The 17574-nt window shown below is 42.4% G+C and overlaps 1 protein-coding gene across 3 annotated transcripts in view; it reads left to right on the top strand.

Moving 5' to 3' along the window:
• Evi5 (ecotropic viral integration site 5) overlaps positions 1 to 13705 on the top strand; it is a 336527-nt gene extending 322822 nt beyond the window's left edge. For 2 of the 3 annotated variants that reach the window (XM_089582009.1, XM_089582020.1), the window contains exon 18: positions 11969 to 13705. In XM_089582009.1, coding sequence (XP_089438135.1) covers positions 11969 to 12235 — 267 coding nt within the window. In that variant the 3' untranslated portion in view covers positions 12236 to 13705. Of the gene's footprint in view, positions 1 to 851; positions 1014 to 11968 lie in introns of all 3 variants that reach the window. The other variant, XR_016290859.1, reaches the window with a different exon arrangement.
• The last annotated feature ends 3869 nt before the right edge of the window (positions 13706 to 17574 follow it).

Raw genomic sequence — 17574 nt, 5'->3', positions numbered from 1 at the left:
GAGTTCTGTGGGAGCTAGAGTTTTGTGCCAGGTAATCAGCAATAAAAATCACAAAACTGTTCATACGTAGTAAGAGTGTATTACTGGTAAGGGCCCATGTGCAGGCCAGTTACGGTTACCAGTCAGAAACCTACCTTGCAGGTGAAAACCTTTGGGAATTTGTTCATGTATTAGCTGGTGGTACCCTGTGTACCTTCCACAGCACTGCATTATTTTGATGGAAGAAAGTATAAATGCTGTTTTTCCATCTTGAGCACCACCCCCGTTGAGTTCTTCAGAGACCTCCCTTACTCCAGTTACATTGCTTTCTCTGTATGGTTGTCGCGGGTAGTGCTGAAGGTGACATGGGAGGAGCATACCCTATGCAAGTGTGCCATATTTGTTGGTGCAGGCCCAAAACTTGAGTAAGAAATTTCTAATGGTAGCATTTTATGCATGATCAGTAGGGCTCACAGTTTGCCATGGAATTATTGTTTGTTGTTCAGGCTACTGGATGCTTGAAGTCCAAAATAATGACTTCCTTTTCTTTGTAGGAAAGCAGGGACACTTGTTGGTACTCTTGAGCACGGTTAACTAAAGCAAATTATAAATTTCCTAATTTTGGATTAATGAAAACCAATGATACTAGTTGCTGATGTTGCACTATTTAATTTTGATCTTTGTAGCATACAAAGCTGCAGTTTTCCGTACTGGAATGATTTCTTGTAGCTAAAGGTTTGTATAGTGTGTGCCACCCAGAGGTAAACTGAAGAAATTCAGGACTGTGGTGCCACATGTCACAGCCATCACTGAAGCCGAGTTGCAAATATCCCTGTATGTGTATGTGTGTGTGTCCCCATCCGTTTTTGCAGAAGTTCCGCTTAGAGCTGCCCTCCCCGATCTTGCCAAGCTTGTTGCACCCGTCGCCGCTCACCCCCATGGGGTGGGACACTGGGCTGGGACTTGAGCAACTCTAGAACGCGCTGCCTCTCACTCTCACACTGCTCTCTCTCTCTCTGCCACGCAAGTAAAAGGTGATCTCTGCTTGCTCATACTAACATGTGAAAAAAAAAAAAAAGGAGGAAAAGAAAAACCTGCTTGCTTGCCAATGACCAGCCCTGCTTTGCCCGCCTACTTTTTATTTTTTGTGCACACTCGACCATGCATAACTGTTTGGCTCTGGGGCTGTGTCACCATTGCATGCCCCCTTTTTATGCCTGCCATGCGCTAACTGGTGCTTTGTTTGGTGCTGCCTTGCATTTTCACCAGTGCAGGCACATGCTGTGGCTTTATTTTTATGCTGGCACTTCAGTTCTGATAATGGTGGAGGTAAATCTCGCATTGTACTGTTCTTGTAGGCAGTTCAACATAGTCGTTCTTTGTGTACAAAGAACATTGTTCCTTTGCACAAAGCATGGGGCAGCTTCAGTGCAGTGCTTCAGAGGGAGCTTTGTGCTGAGAAGAGCTGTTGGGTTGCTTAGTGATGTTGCACAATGTGTGATTGCCTATTGAAAGTACCTCATGAGTATGTCTGATTGGAGGAGCAGCAAGTTTGCAGAGCTTGTGAAAATTTATGAACTTTGTCATGTTAAGCAGTTAACTATGCAGTATTCAGTGAGAAAACACATTGAAAAAAGATGTTCACTTTTAACTTCTATTTTTAGGCTTTTTCCAGCTAAAAGGCGCTGCAGTTTGTGTCTTAAGTGAGGCTAAAGCCACCAAGTGTCCAACATGTGTGCAATATGACCTGTTTTGGTTTTCCTGGGTGAACGAATGCCATCTGTTATGCCCCGGATGAAAGTGGTTATTTTAGACTGCGCTGGAAATACAAGATATACCTGAATACCTGGTGATTTCAAGTTATATGACAGTTTGTCTGGTGCTGCTGTGGCGGCTCAGTGGTTATGGCGCTCGGCTGCTGACCCGAAAGCTACGGGTTCGATCCCGGCCGTGTTGGTTGAATTTCGATGGAGGCGAAATTCTAGAGGCCCATGTACTGTGCAATGTCAGTGCACGTTAACCCTAGGTGGTCGAAATTTCCGGAGCCCTTCACTATGGCGTCCCTCATAGCCTGAGTCGCTTTGGGACGTTAAAGCCCCATAAAGCAGACAGTTGTCTGGAAAATGCTAGAAATGTATGTGTTGTTGATTGAAGTCATGGCAGTGACAATAATTGCAGTTTACTACCTTGTACATGCAAGAGTTCCTGGGGAATGAGACAAATAATAAGGCCTCATAAGCATTGAAAATATTTGAACTGTTATATAAAAACAGTGCTGCCGAATATGGGACATAAAAGAAAAGACACACAGCGCAGTGTGTCTTTTCTTGTGTCCCATGTTCGGTAGCGCTGTTTTTAAATAATTATAAATAACCACCAATTCACCCAATCTGCTGCTCTTCAGTTTGTTTGAACTGTTTCACTTGAATGTAAACGTGCTATGGTGGCCTACGTGCACAAAGTTTCACACCTGGCTGCTACAGCCACATTTCAATGAAGGCAAAGTGGACACACTGTTGTTTACCAAGACTTCAGTGCACTTTAAATAGCCTCACATGGTTAAAACTAATCTAGAGCATTCCACTAGGCCTCATAGCCTAAGTGTAGCTATGGTGTGAAAAAATCCAACTCTTGCATAATCACTTGAGCACAATGGCATATGTTGTTAACAGCATGCTGTCACCATTGCTTTACTTGATACGTCTTCACAAAATACTTCTAGCAGTCTCCTCTTGTGACTTTCTGTAGCTGGGCATGAGATAATATTACGTTTCCTTTCTGGTCAGTTGTTGATTATGTGTGCCAGTGGTCAGAATTAACATAAGCCTTGAACTGTGATGTTGCACATTGCTCACAGCTTGCCTTGAGATGTACCATATGTCCACCCATTCGGTGCATAGTAAGTAGGGTGCTAAAGTACACCTCTTTTGGCATGCATTCTCATGGTACAGTATAGCATTTGCGTGATTTCAGAACGCTGCAGCTAGAGGTTTGCGTTGAGATTTATAAAATGCTTGCCATACTAACACAAAAGTTAGGTGTACATAATAGCCAGTCTGTTAGTTGCAAGATACCATTTGTAAATTTTCATATGTCACATTGATCCTCACCTTTGGGAATCATTTTAGATCAGTGCCATAGTTAAGATGAAATGGTTTCCTCACAGCATGCAGTTATGGGTAGCTGTTTTGTCATTCATAGCAGTGACTTTTCTCACATTATCATCAACGAGCATTATGGCACACATGATAAAAGCCAAATAACCTTATGCCCTGTCAAGTCTTGACTCTACGCACTCTGGATAAACCAGAAAAGGGCCGCCTTTAATTGGAGTTTAATGAGTACATTCTTCAGTGAAGGACCATTAAGCAGGTCTCATATAGTGTCTGTAAATTCACAATTAGCCCATGATCATCTCACCTGAACATTACTCCTGTACACCTCAGACAGACTTACTCGAAATACTTCCCTGATACTTCATTGATATTAGCTCAAAACATTGCCCTATGTATTCCTCATCTTGGGGCACATGTTATGTTCTGAAAATAGTGGAATGTTTTGTTGTTGTTGACGTGTCACTGTAATGTAAGTATGCAATGTCAGCACTTCTACCCACTACATTAAATGGCTTTTTCTGTGTGAATTAGAGCAGCAGTTGATTGCAGCCTGAGATATTAGTGAACAGGGCTTAGACATCTATTTGTACTTGTAGCCTCAAATATAGTCACTATATCAGGGCACTGAATTGGATTGTGGTCAGGAGAAGTGTTGAGGGCACAAGACACCAATTGAAAGTCAAGTTTAGTTGATCTTGTCTCTCAGAGAAAGTCTTCTTTCTGGCCAGTGTTTTTTGGGTGGTCCTTTACTATAATCTTTTGTTTTGTTTTTGAAATCTACTACATCAGTGAACTTGCAGTCTGGGGTGCACAAGGAGACCAATTCATCAGTGCTGCTATACAAAACACATAAACTCGTCATTAGTTAGCACATCTGTACATCAGTGATACTATGCAGTGCATACAAAAAAATAAAATGCACAAATACAATTCGACAGAAATGAGGAGGGAAACGAAAAGTACGACTACAAAAGCTGACAAGCTTATCTGTGAAAGGGTAAAAAAAACAACTGAATTATGGGAGAATGCATTCATTTGGCATTGGTCTTGTGGAAAAATGAGAGCTTATATGAATTAGTACATGCAAAAATAAGTGTAATGCTGCAGCTGTCTTTGTGACACAGAGCTTAGGCTGAATCTTTCTTGATGTCATATCGGGGTTTTATGGCAAGTTGGGAGAAATATAGTGATTAGAAAAAGTTAAGGCACATTTTTTTTCTTCTTTCTGTGAGTGGTTCTAGGTTGTGGGATTTTAAATGGGGGAGATAAATGCGTTCTCCCCGTTTAACCGCGGCTGAACCCAGTTCAAAGCCACGCGGACCCCACCCCGTGGTCGTGAGCGCTACCGAGCGCACGCCGACCACGGCGGGCCTTGCTCTGCGGGAACAAAGGAACGACACGCTGGCTGACACAAACAAGGCATTTATTGCTATAACAACAGTAACGCCAGCTAGCAACAAAATACACTGAGGAATCGAGGATGTCCGACTCACCAGCACGGTTACGAGCGAACGTTCGCCCACGCTAGGGCAAAGGGAAGCTCCGAGGCCAGACGGGACGGGGTGGCGGGAGCAAGTTCCGACCACGAGGCGCCCGCGGCGAAGAGCGGAGCCGCGAGCTAAACGTCCGCTCGCTATCCCGGTCCCAGGGAGAAGAGAGCCCTTCACTCCCCGCGAGAGCGCAGCAAAATGCCATTCGTGGCGCTGGTGTCGCTGCGACGCGAGCGCCCTCCCCTGTTAGTTAAAGTAACCAAACTGAGAAGAGTGCGTTTCGGGGGAGCTAACTAGTGCATTGAGGGAAAGCGAACGCAGGGGACGAAGGCGTCCCCACAAGGTTTGCAAGCTTCAATAGGATAAAAGGACAGTCTAGGCATCTATGACAATGAAGATAAAGTGGACAGCTTGTTGAATTTTTTTTTCAAGTTTTTGTATACGTCAATTCTTGTGTATAGGCCTCATGCAGTGAAGGCATATATGAGGCTAGTTCTATAGGTGGACTTATATGCCTCAGGTTTCAATGAGCTAGGGAAGCTGCCCATGTGGTGCTCAAGAAATCCAAGCTTTTTATGCATGAATACATCATCTTTGTGTTTTGTTCATTTCATGTGGGATGTTAATTTGTGGACTCCAGATATTTATATTCTACTTATTTAATTGCATTGCAATTTAAATTAAGTTCATCAGTTTTGTAAATGTTACCCAAATCGCTGCACTGCTTCTTGTTGAAATGCAATGGCATTTACGAGAATAATCTGAAAAGTAAGGTCTCCAAAGTTCTAGGGCTGCTAGAAAACTATTAGTGCAACTGTTGGCCACACTGGTGTGTTCACTGCTCCCTCCTGTCCCAAACATGCTATTGCTTGCCCACTGGGCGGGCACTCTGGGCTCGGCAGCCATTTGTTTGATGAAGCTCCCGCATGTCGCTACTGCCAGGTGTGAAGTTCACGCAGTTATTCAATTTTTGAGTGTAAGAGGCCTTCAACCTGTTCAAATGCATCGCCAGTTGACAGAAATGTATGGAGACTGTGCATGGATGTGAAAATTGTCAGCCGCAATTTTTGCAATGCAGGAAGTTTACAGCTGGTCGCACTGAAATTTACGATGAAGAAGCGGGCGACCTTAAATTTCTGACGAGACGGTCGTGAAGGTTCAAGAAATTATGCGACAAAATCAAAGGATCATTCTCAACGATCTCTGCATTTTTTTTCTGAGGTGTCTCGAAGTACCATTCACAGGATTTTGACTGAAAAGCTAGAATATCCGAAGGTGTACGCAAGATGGATCAAACATGCTCATAACAGACCACCAGCGGCAGTGCGTTGACTCTTCCTGCAAATTTCTTGGGCGCTATGCAGAAGAAAAAAAACAACTTTTTGGATTTCATTGTTACCAGTGACAAAACCTAGACATTCCACTTCTCACCTGAGACAAAACAGCAATCACGTGAGTAAGTGACATTCCTCTTCGCCTAAGCCATGAAAATTCAAGTGCACACAGTCTGCCAACAAAGTCATAGCAACTGTGTTTTGGGATTGAAAGGGCGTATTGTTGTTGATCGACTTCATGGCTCCAGGGACCATGATAAATGCTGACAGGTATTGTGAGACACTGAAACAACTCAGATGGGTGATTCAGAATCGGAGAAGAGGAATGTTGAACAAGGGTGTGAGACTTCTTAGTGATAACATTCGCCCCCACGTTGCCTGTCAAACTGTTGCTCTTCTGCAGCTGCTCGGATAGGAAATCACTCACCCACCCTATAGTCCGGACTTGGCACCCAGTGACTACCACTTGTTTCCAAAGTGAGAACAACATCTAACTAGAAGGGGCTTCAGTGACGATGACGGAGTGAAAGCTAAGGTCCAACGCTTCCTCAGCGACATGGTGGCGAGCTGGTATGACAAGGGCTTACAAAAACTGCCCCAGTGCCTGTAAAATTGCATTGACCGAAATGGCGATTATGTGGAAAAATAGAAGAATGTTCAACACTTAAACCAATATATCGCTTGATGAAAGTATGCATTTCATTTTATTTTTAAAAGAATTGGAGACCTTATTCTTAGGATGACCCTCGTATGTGTCAACCAACCATAGCCAGCATCACTGCCATTGTTACTGCAGAACCTAGATGCACCATCCATGGGCACGAAGGGTGCCGCTGCGGTGGCTCAGTGGCTATGGTGCTCGGCTGCTGACCCGAAAGACGCGGGTTCGATCCCGGCCGCGGTGGTCGAATTTCTTTGGAGGAGAAATTCTAGAGGCCCATGTACTGTGCAATGTCAGTGCACGTTAAAGAACCCCAGGTGGTCGAAATTTCCGGAGCCCTCCACTACGGCGTCTCTCGTAGCCTTAGTCGCTTTGGGACGTTAAACCCCATAAACCAAACCAAACCAAACCATGGGCACGAAGGCTCATCCAGAACACACATTACAATCCTTGCAATGTGGCAGCATTCCACAGCCCATGCTTTATCTTTGGGCAACTCAAGGAAAAGTAAAAGGGTCATGGGTGGCAACCCATTTGTGCTTGGTCGAAGGTGCTGCTTTGTGTCACTTTTGTGAGCTACCCTTGCCTGCTGGGCATGACGCTTCCATTGCAGGCAAAGGTGTCACTTTTTGTTCATTTCATTAGCAGTTTTATGGTATTTTGCCACTCAGACTGTATGAAAACACAACTTCCATTGTTCTGGAGTCTCAGTGGCACATCATTGTTGTCCTCCTTCGGGACACTTAAGCCTGCACATAACTTTCTTCTCCAGTGTCTGTGCTTCTAATCAGCAGTTGCTTTTGAGGCATGGGGCCAACTGCAGCACAGCCGCTTCACAGTTTCCTTTGCCTGTGCTTTTGATGGTCTCTTCAGACATTACTTTCATCTCACCTCTGATTCTTGCTGTCCTACTTACATAGTCTTCCACTCTGCACCCACTCCACTGTTGAGCCACAAAGCTCGCCTTTGTTCATGAAGTGTCCTGGCATTGACCATAAGGGCTGTTGCATTTAAGAAATATTGATGCTGGCTTATCACAGTCAGTATAACACTTCTTAAAGTGTTGTCAGAAATGCCTCGTAGTTATTGTACTATTAGAAAATCTTTGGATATTCTATTAGGATTGCTTCTGAAATGACATTTGCACTAACTAGCCCAATCTACCACCCTTGTAGGGGCCCACAGTTTGCTCACACTGAGAATTACAATATGAAACACAGCAGTCCTGCTCGAATGCACTTTCAAGCATTGGCTGTGTGAAGTCTGGTGCCAGCACCAATCGTTTAGCGTGTTGTGGCTCTCTTTTATGGATACCAAAAAAAAAAATCCTAAGGAGATGACACATTTGAAGAGCCTGCTTGTTGAACTGGCACTCTGCTTAAAATGCTTGATTCAGGGCTAGGGTTGTGTGGTGGAAGCCTTATGTAGACGGTGTAGCGAGAAAAATGTGTTGCTAACTGTGTGGCCATGCACACTGTAAGAAGGGAGTGCATTTCTCCACTTCATTTCGGCTGTTGTTGGTATTTTGTGAAGGTAGTGCTTTTGTTAATGCTTTGTTGGGCTCTCTGTGGACATGTACTAACATATGATAATGAATTGAACCGATCCAAGCCTCATTTTGGTCTTTCACCTTCAGAATTTACTCTATTTGTTATTCTTAAACATAGAATTGACACCAGCTGTCGTGAAAAAGCAAGCGTGTTGATTTTGTGAAAACAATTGGAATCAGTAGTGGTGAGCAAATGCAGCCTCCAATGTTAGCACACTCAGCTGGGGCAAATGCCACCCAGTGCAGAAAAGACCATTTAATTGCAAAACAGCCTGGAGCAATGAATCACAGATGTTTCATAAAAAGTTTCTTTCAAAGGCGCAGGAGGCAATACTGCTGGGTTTGGAAGCCAGTGCATTTTGTAGGAAAATGGGGTGCCAGATGCCTCTGACAGTAATGATAGCGGCCATTCAGCTCTTTCCTTACAGTGCCCATCAAAGTGCGAGTCACATGTGACTCAGACATCACACTATTTCAGGCCTCCCTAAGCACTTTTGAACTTATTATGCAATTATATATATATACAGTCGAAGTCAACTTTGCATTTGAAGTAGTTGCAGTTAAAACCCCAATAATTTGAATCTAATGGGACCTAAGAAAATATCTGAATTAACCTAATGTCAAATTATAGGGGGAATGAGAAAAAAATGCAAAATTGTCTCTCATATGAACATAATCATTATTTCCTGAAAATTCTGTCATTTGATTGCTTCATGCAAGAGATTTGCATCACAATAACTATTTTTGGAGTTCTTTTAAATGGTGCAGGGTGCACATGCTGTCGAATTAACCTTCATGTATGTCCTTTTGGGATAATTAGGGCATCAACAGCTGCCCCCTCGCCTGCTCCCCTCACATCATGCACACCATACAAGAAAAAGAAAAAATTTGGAGGACGCTTAAGCTCCACCTTTGAGAGTGGAATGCGACAGCGTCTTGCAGCGCTGCCAGGGAGTCCACGGAATGCCATCGCCCGTTCAGTGCGACGCCTTGCCCATTGGACAAATTGAAAATTGGGTTTTTGAGGACAGGAAATGACGCAGTAACAGTCTCATTTGTCTTGGTGGATTTTTTTTATGCAGCCCCAATTATAGGTCGCCAGTTCCCCCTTTTATAGGTCACAGGTTTGAATCCCTGCCGCTAGCTAGGCTCTAACTTAACTAGTAAGTTTATGCTGAACGAAACGCTGAATCATAAGACACCATCCGGAACATTCTGCGGCAAACAGTTGATATAATACGATTTTTTCCGACGCCTGGTGCTGACAACCACGACGGCGACAGCTTTTCGACCGAACGAGCTGTATACGCTGTTGCGTAAAAGACTTTGCGTACATGCGCACGACGTAATATAAATATATTACAGGCTCTGTGATAACACAAGATAACACAAACAACAGTGGCAGTACAGTCCACGATGCACGTTCAACATAAACAAAGGAGAAAATGGTGGAGTTCCGCATGAAGCAATGACACATATAATTGTACCTTCTTAGCTGATGACCATAGCAATGGGTATGGCTTCTTTACATCTCGGGTGGACACAAGCACCACTAGTGATGTAGTAGCTGCACGTCTGAGTCACTCACCGTCATTACCCCATCTGGCACCCCATACATATGTGAGCTCGACCGCCTGTCTCAATTAACTGAAAGGTGGCCAGATTTCTTTGAATTTGAATCTGAAGTTGTCCTTCTTTCAGTGTCCTGTTTTCTTGTGCTAAATTAGTATCTTGAATCCTCTAAATTAATGAGTTTTGTGCTATAGAATTGTATATGTGTTTGACGGGACTGGATCAGATGTTTGAATTATTCAGTTTTCTGAATTAACGAGGTTTTACTGTAATTTCTTTACCACGAAGCAGTGAGTTTTGATCCAAGTTCAAAGGGAATGCGCAGCTTTTCCTTGTGAGCCTAGCAGACTTCCCCAAATTAAGGCCCTTCTGCGAACAGCACTGGTTCTGGGACTTTATTGCAGCTTAAAATAATTCTTTTGGGTGCTAGCAGTAGTAGTGAGTCTGAGAATGATGTCAGGTTGTTGGATTTTAGTTCGCATGAAGAAGATCCAAAAAAAAAGAAAGCCCAGAAATTCAACTGCTGCCCACAGGGAGGCTTCGTTTTTCTGGCTGCAGCTGGTTTAACGTTACTTATGTCATTTCAGATGCCGTATGATATTGGGAGTATTTAGTCCCTACTTACAGTTGCTTACATTATATGGCCAAGATTCTCTGCTGCTAGCTTAACAAAGAGTGTTGTTTCTGAGAAGATATCCTGCGTCTCGTGGTGGCGCTGTGTAGTGAAGCGGGTGGCATCATGAAATGAAGCCAAACAGCTTACAAAAGCAGTGGATATTTTCTGACTGTTTTCATAACAGAGGCTAGAGGATTTGAGCCAGTATCAATAAGTATGTCTAGGTGCACATGCTGAGCAGGAAATCCTACACTGAAGCTGAGTGGTCATATAAGGAAAGGACACATGTGCGGGGTTGCATTGTACATTGGCTTGCTGATTTAAGTGCGCGTCACTGAGATCCTATGACTGCATTGTCTGTACTGGAGTGATGCCAGCTTGTTTTCTGTCTGATCTTGTTTTTCCCAGAATAATGTCCAGGAGGCATCTTTCTGCTTTTCTGGGCACATTGCATGGCTATGTGTATTTCACAACTACAAGGAACTTTTTTTGTCCAGTAGCATGAATTAAAGTTTTTGCATTAAAACTTCATTTTTATGCTCAGCAGTCGCCAAAAATTGGAACGTCCTATGCACCCTCTTAATATTAGGCGATTTTCTTTCTTTCATGATATGCCCGTATATTTCTTTTTCGCTCTCCTGGTCACTTAATTTTCATCTTATTTTCGTTGTTTATTGCAGTTTTACATTTATTCTTTAAATGCCCATCATTCAGAAGCAAATATTTTTTAGTTTTATCTGAATACTTTATAGTATTTCTTAATGCAAACTTCTAGTGAAAAATTTTCTGAACATGTCCAAGAAACAAGAGTTTGTATGAGGCAGCAAATATTTTTTGTAGTTTACATTATTGACATGCTAAAACATTGAAGCTTTAAGGTGCTTTAAGCTGGTGGCCTAAAGGCTGTAAGACAAGAAACATTTTCTGTATTTTATAATGTTAATTTTATTTTGTGTTATTAAAAATCCTATCTTCCTGACCCCTCTCTACCTCAGAATTTTTACGTTTTTGCATAAGTATTACAAGTATTTACCACGTTTTGTGTTTGGCACATTACAACCTAACATTTCTGACATGTTATTATAAGAAGTGCATTCATTTCATTCAGTTTAATTTTCATGTGTTGCTTCTTGGTGTAACTGTTGCACTTTTTATGATAAAAATAACAAAAATAGTCTACAGAGAAGGAGAGAGTTAAAATATTCTTGGAGTTGAAAACAGTGTCAAGGTTAGGAGTGAGTGATATTTGTGCGTGCATGCCATGAGTGAGAGGGAGACTAAAGTGATATGCAGAATACGAAGTGTAAAACAATGTTGCCTTTCTGCTTGAATAATGGCAGGATCATACTGTGTCTATGTTGTGTAGCTTACTGTCATGATTATAGTGTGCTCAGTTTAGATCGAAAGATTAGCGATAACTCTGCCAGCAATTTTTTGTCCGGTTTTTGCATGGCATATCTGTTTGTGACTTTGACGTTATGGGAAAGGCTCTAGAACCAGACAAATGAAAATCTGGCAGTGCTACAGAGAGGGGGAAAAAGGCTAACTTTCTGGGCTCTGCGTGCATCGTGCTTGGTGTGTCTACGTTTGTGTAGACCAAGACGAGCCATCTGCGTGTCTTGCTTAGTGCTTGCTTCACTCCCTTGTGCAGGTCATGCAGCTGCAGATAATGAACAAGCGCTTGAGCTCTGCGCTGGCAGTGGCTAGGCTGCGGCAGCCAGATGCCCAGAAAGTTGGAGTGGCCGCAGCATCAGGCCCGTTGAGTAGTTCGCCGCCACTCACCCTGGTCGGCGGGCTCAGCCGCAGCACCAGCCTCGTGGAGGACAGCGTCACTGAGCAACTGCTTCAGCTAGGGCTGGAACTCTCGGTCAGCCAGCACCCAGCCAAGCAACCCAAGCTGTCTAACGGGGAGCTCTAGCGTCACCTTTTGTCTGTATGCTGCACCCTGAAATCAGGGTTTCCACTTGTGATACGCATAACAAAGCTTGGGAGCTTGTGGGGGAGGGTGTTGTTGATTGCTTGGGATGCTATCACACACTTGGGAGTGATGTATTTGCTGCAGAAGGCTTGTCTCTACTTTGCTTATGGAAGAAAGGTTTTGATTCACTGGTACCATTGCTGTACACTGAATTTGACGCCACTGAGAAATATAGCAGAGCAGATGTAAGTATTGGGTGCCTTCACTTGTTGGGAGTGCTGTCTCATATCTTACCTAATTTGCAAATTAAAGTTGGGGGAGGCAACAGTAGACAACCAACCAGTGTTCATTGTTCTGGACAGGGACAGATTTATGGGTCACTCTTGGACGGGGCAGTGGGGCAGTTGGGGTGTCCCAATGGAACCACGTATTTCTTTGACCCCTTGCCTCCGTTAAATCCACCCCTGGTTCTGAACAGTGTCATCATTGCAAAGTAGAGGTAATGTGAATGCCAAAAGTCTGTTCTCTGTGAAAAAGGGAAGGAAAAAAAAAAAATTGGTGAGGCAAAATGTGTTTAGCCCTGTCTTTGGCTTGGGCACTAGAGTTAATGCCAGAGCACAAAAAATTTACAAGAGTTCATTGTGGATAAAAGCAGAAAAAAAAGTTATGCCCAGAAGCACTGAATTCTTTGAAGAGACTATTACTATGCCTGGTACATCTGGGAGCCTTTATGCCTTCTTAAGAGACTGCTTTTGTGTGTTTAATTAGAGCCAATGCTGTGCTTGCCTTTAGGGTTTCTGGCCATGCTTTTTCCAACGTGAAGGTTTTGGGGTTTAATACAGTTCACTCAAATGAATTAAACACTTCAAGCATTTTTTTTTTTTCAAATGTTTTTGAAAAACATTTATTACGGCACCTGAATAGTTTGCCAGGTTGTGTTGTATTAAAATGAATAGATATACTTGAAACGTAAGCAATTGTCACTGCTTTTTTTTTGTCTAGTGAAATGCAAACCTCTGGTAATATTAATATTTTTGTTCTATTGGTTTGGTAGCTCTAGTACGCTGCAAGAACTTTAGTTTGTTAAATTAGATGATTAGCCAACTGTGTCAATGAGGGTTTTTGCAAAAGTATTTAAAAGCTTGCTATAATGCTGGCTATGTCAAGTGCATGCTTTAACTTTTATTGTGCTGTGTGTTCATATACAAGGCTTATCTTAATAGCTTTTCCTGAACACTGCTAGTGAGCTGCGTGCTCAGTGTGTACCACTGTGTCCATAGCTCATGAGCCTGGTTGGCAGCAGTAGTTGTAGACGCACACATGGGCTGCTTGTGTACTTCCCACTTTGTACATGGTACCCACTTTGAGCTACAGCCTAGGCTATCATTTCACAGGAAAAACTATTTCAGTTGCGTGGCTTTTTGGGCTTGTTGGTACATAGTTCCAATACACTGTAGCGCAGAAAAAGACGAGGACACAAGAGACGAGAGACGAACACCACGAGTGCTCGCAGTGTTCGTCTCTCGTCTCTTGTGTCCTTGTCTTTTGCTGCACTACAGTGTATTGGAAAAACTATTGTTTGCAGAAAGCTTAGCTACTTTTCTGAAATGTCTGTAGCCTTTTTTTTTGCATCAGTGGTGATACTGTGGCTTTGTGCTGAGATGTATAGCTTTATTCCTTGCTGTAGTCAGGAACAACTTTTTTCGGCTATGGAACAGAGGCTAGGCAGGAAAGGGAGGAATGGGCTTTTGTCCCCGTGCCTTAGGAAGTGAGCTCCTCAGCCCTAGTGGCCCCGCACTGCCCCTCCAACTCCCCCCCTTCGCCCTTCTGCACCGCTACCGAACAACGAACCACCCACCCCCCATGACACGGGTACAAAAGCCTCTTTTCCTTTCCTACTTAGCCTCTGCTGCAATGCCAAATTAAGTTGTCCCCGAGTGTAGGCTAATCTCCTGGACATCATTCGATGATGAAATACTGCATTGTATTGATATATATATATATATATATATATATATATATATATATGATTTAGAAGTACCATTTTAAGTAGAATTTTGGTGTGTGTCACATTTGTAGAGAGCGCTCTAGCATGGGGCGCACTTTATGCAGTATCAGCTGTTTATGTATCTAGAACTAATGTGTAGTTGCAGCGAGAATGAGGAGCACCTAATCATATCATCTGCTTTGATACAGGGGTGATGGGATAGGAGCAGTAGCAGACAAGGAGCAATAGGACCAGAAGCAGAGGCCTTGGATATAGTGTAGTTTGTAAAACTAATGTTGACAGGTTTTTGACAATCGATAAGAATTAAGCTCAGCAAGTCTAAAATGACAAAAGTGGATAACTCTCTGGGCAAAATAGGATGGTGCTCACCGGGCTTGAGACTCTGCCACTTGATGTCTTTGCAACTGCATGGTGCATCTACATGTAGCCGTAGCTGATACTGCATGAAGCTCGAACACATGCCTGCATGTTAGCTGTGAGCGTGATACTCTCTGCATGTTAGGCTTCCTTATACTGACTGCAGGTGATGTTACTGACTTGCATACTTAGCTAGGTTAAGGCAGTTTTTACGTAAAACACAGTATGCACTCCTTGTATGGCATGCTGTCACTGATAAACTTCTTGGTGCAAACAGTCGTTCTTAGGCCATTTTATCAATGATTGAGCAAGCTTGCATTTAGCGTAATGAAATTTCAGCACACGTCTTTGCAGGTTTGACCAACATCAAGAATGGTTGACACTTGTGAGAAAGCAGCTGCCATTTGCATAATAGCATATAATGCATGCGGCAAAATGTTGTTAGTGATTAATTGGCATTAGTATCGCCTGCATTGATCATCAGTGGCATATTGGTGTGCACAATGTACCAGTGGGTTTCGGCAGAAGTGTTGAGGTCATCATTGCCATTAGTGTTGTAAATTCTGGTTGCATTACACATGGTTAAAGTATTGTAGTTTCATGTCATCTGCAAAGTTCAAGCACTCTTGAAGCCTTTTGCAAAAATATGTTTGTAGTATTGGGTTAGTGATAGAGCTTGAAATATTCGTGTTTATGATGTATCGACGAAAACACTGTTGTCAGCCTTGCTCTGAAGGGCTGTATGGCATTCAATTTGATTTAAATTATGTTAGCATACCAAAAATATGTTCGGAGTACGTCTAAGAATTTTGGTGCTGTAATATGATCGTCTGCATTACCATGGGTTGGTAGCCTCTTGGGTTGCTACGTTTTCATGAATGGGCCGTACCTCTATAAAAACCATCATAAAACTGTCCAAGCTCATTCAGCACAGGCTTTAACGGAGAACTGAATACTTTGGCTACATGACTCAGCTTTTACTCATGCCGTCTCATCCAGCTGTGCCAGGGGCATGTTTCTAATGCTTTATGCATGCTGTTTTGTACTTGAGAAGAAAGCCATTTTATGCCATATAAGTAAAGACACACTTTTTACACTCACTGAGGCAGGCCATAAATATTTTAAGCTGTCTGAGCACGGAACTTGGTCGAGTAGTCATCAGTCAATTTAGATGCAGAGCTGCCATCTCAGGCGTCATTGCTGGCACAAAAAAATGTTAGAACCTTGTACATCTGTATTATCTTCTACCAGTTTTGGTGGAACGATGTCAGTGGCATGCTTTGTGAGCTGTAAATTAGGAAGGTGTGAACCGTGGAATACTGTGTTGGTGTTTAGTATTTAGTAGCCCATTGCTAGTGGAATACCAAGTGCTGAGGCCCCCAGTATTTTCTTTTCCTAGAAGCACTGCTTAGGCTTTGCTTAGGCATGTAGAAGATCGCTTAGGCACTGTGGTAGCAATTTAGCAGCTTACTGAACTGCGCTTAAGAACTCTGAGGTGAGGCTTTTACTGAACGCTAGCTCTGTGTAAACTTGTTTTTTTTTTTGACATGCAGCACACTAACCAAGCGCTCGTTTCAGCATTTCTATTTCCCATCAGTGGTGTCTTTTTTTACATTTAGAAATGCAGCATTAAGCATAAGCGTGCCACTCGGTCTCCTCTATTGTCTTGTTGTCCTCCATAGAAACTGAGGTACATGCATAATTATTTTTTGTGCTCCTTGTGATAGTGATGTGATGCATGGCTGGCTTGTTGCAGTTCTTGTTGGGCTGCACCCCTGCGTTTCATTTAATGGAATGAAACATGAATTTTGTATTTCCCTGTAGCCATATTAATATGGATGAACTGTTTGTTCTTGAGCCTCATTTACATTTAAAGTATAATTGTGGCATTCCAGGATGCAGCTGTATTTGGGCCAAGATTTAGTGATGTCTTTTGCTTTAAACGAAAGGAAATGTTTGTGCCCATAAATTTTTAGCCAGTAAAATAGCTGTAAAAGAAGCTCTATGTGTTTGTTGTGTTAACTTGTGTAGCATCAACTGAATTGTAACCATTAGGCTGTTTCTAGTGGCCTTTAATTTGTGAGTTTGCATTGACTGAGTTAAAGTTTAGCGGGTTTGGGCATCATTTCGTAGCTATTTTTGATCTGATGCATGTAAAGGTGTGGAAGGCATGAGCTTAACTGTTACAGATTTAGCACACTCAAGGTCTTGCTACGGTGAATGACAGGTAAGCTTGATTGTTTTTTGCAAGCTGTTTGAATATTGAAAGCCTTGATGGCATACAAATGTGGCTAAGACTCATGGCACATGATTCATAATAGAAATGGTTTAATTATATGCTGTGTTCCTTCACCAAATCATGACTCAAGTTATGTCCAAGAAAATGATACTCTCCAAGGCCAGTTCTCTAGAAGAAACCTTTCGTGATACAGAGAAGTGCATACTTAATCTTTTTGTACATGCTGTAAGATAAGTGTACATCAAGCAGGTTTTGCCACATTATTGGGATTATGCACTTATGCACTTATTTAATCAGTGCAGTAACACTTGAACATCTATTGACGAATCAAATCTTTTTTGTAAGATGGGCAATATTTTTTGTATATAACACTGCGGCCTTTTATTTTCTTGTATTGTTTCCATAAGACATGATACTGTATTAAAATGAACTACTTAATGTATATTATATGATAAATACATTGTTTTTGCAACAAATGTACGCTCTGTTTAAATTGCCAAAAGAATAACTGTGGGCTCTTAGGCTCACAGTGTATTGGATTGGCATTCATATTTTCTCATTCGAAAGGAGAGATGTGCATTCTTAATGTTTTGAATAAATACGGTTCTTTGTTGTTGGTTTTGTATTAAGCCTAGGGTTCTTGGGTACAAGTTATTACAATGCCTAAATGTACTGATCTGTGTTAACTTTTATTTGTACATTTTTGTAAATAAAGAGATATATATGCTGTTTATT

Source organism: Amblyomma mixtum, chromosome 3 (assembly GCF_055824585.1).
Source record: "Amblyomma mixtum isolate Tamu chromosome 3, ASM5582458v1, whole genome shotgun sequence".
NCBI lineage: Eukaryota > Metazoa > Arthropoda > Arachnida > Ixodida > Ixodidae > Amblyomma > Amblyomma mixtum.
Note: the sequence above shows the minus strand (reverse complement) of the source record. Positions and strands in the feature narration are given on the sequence as shown.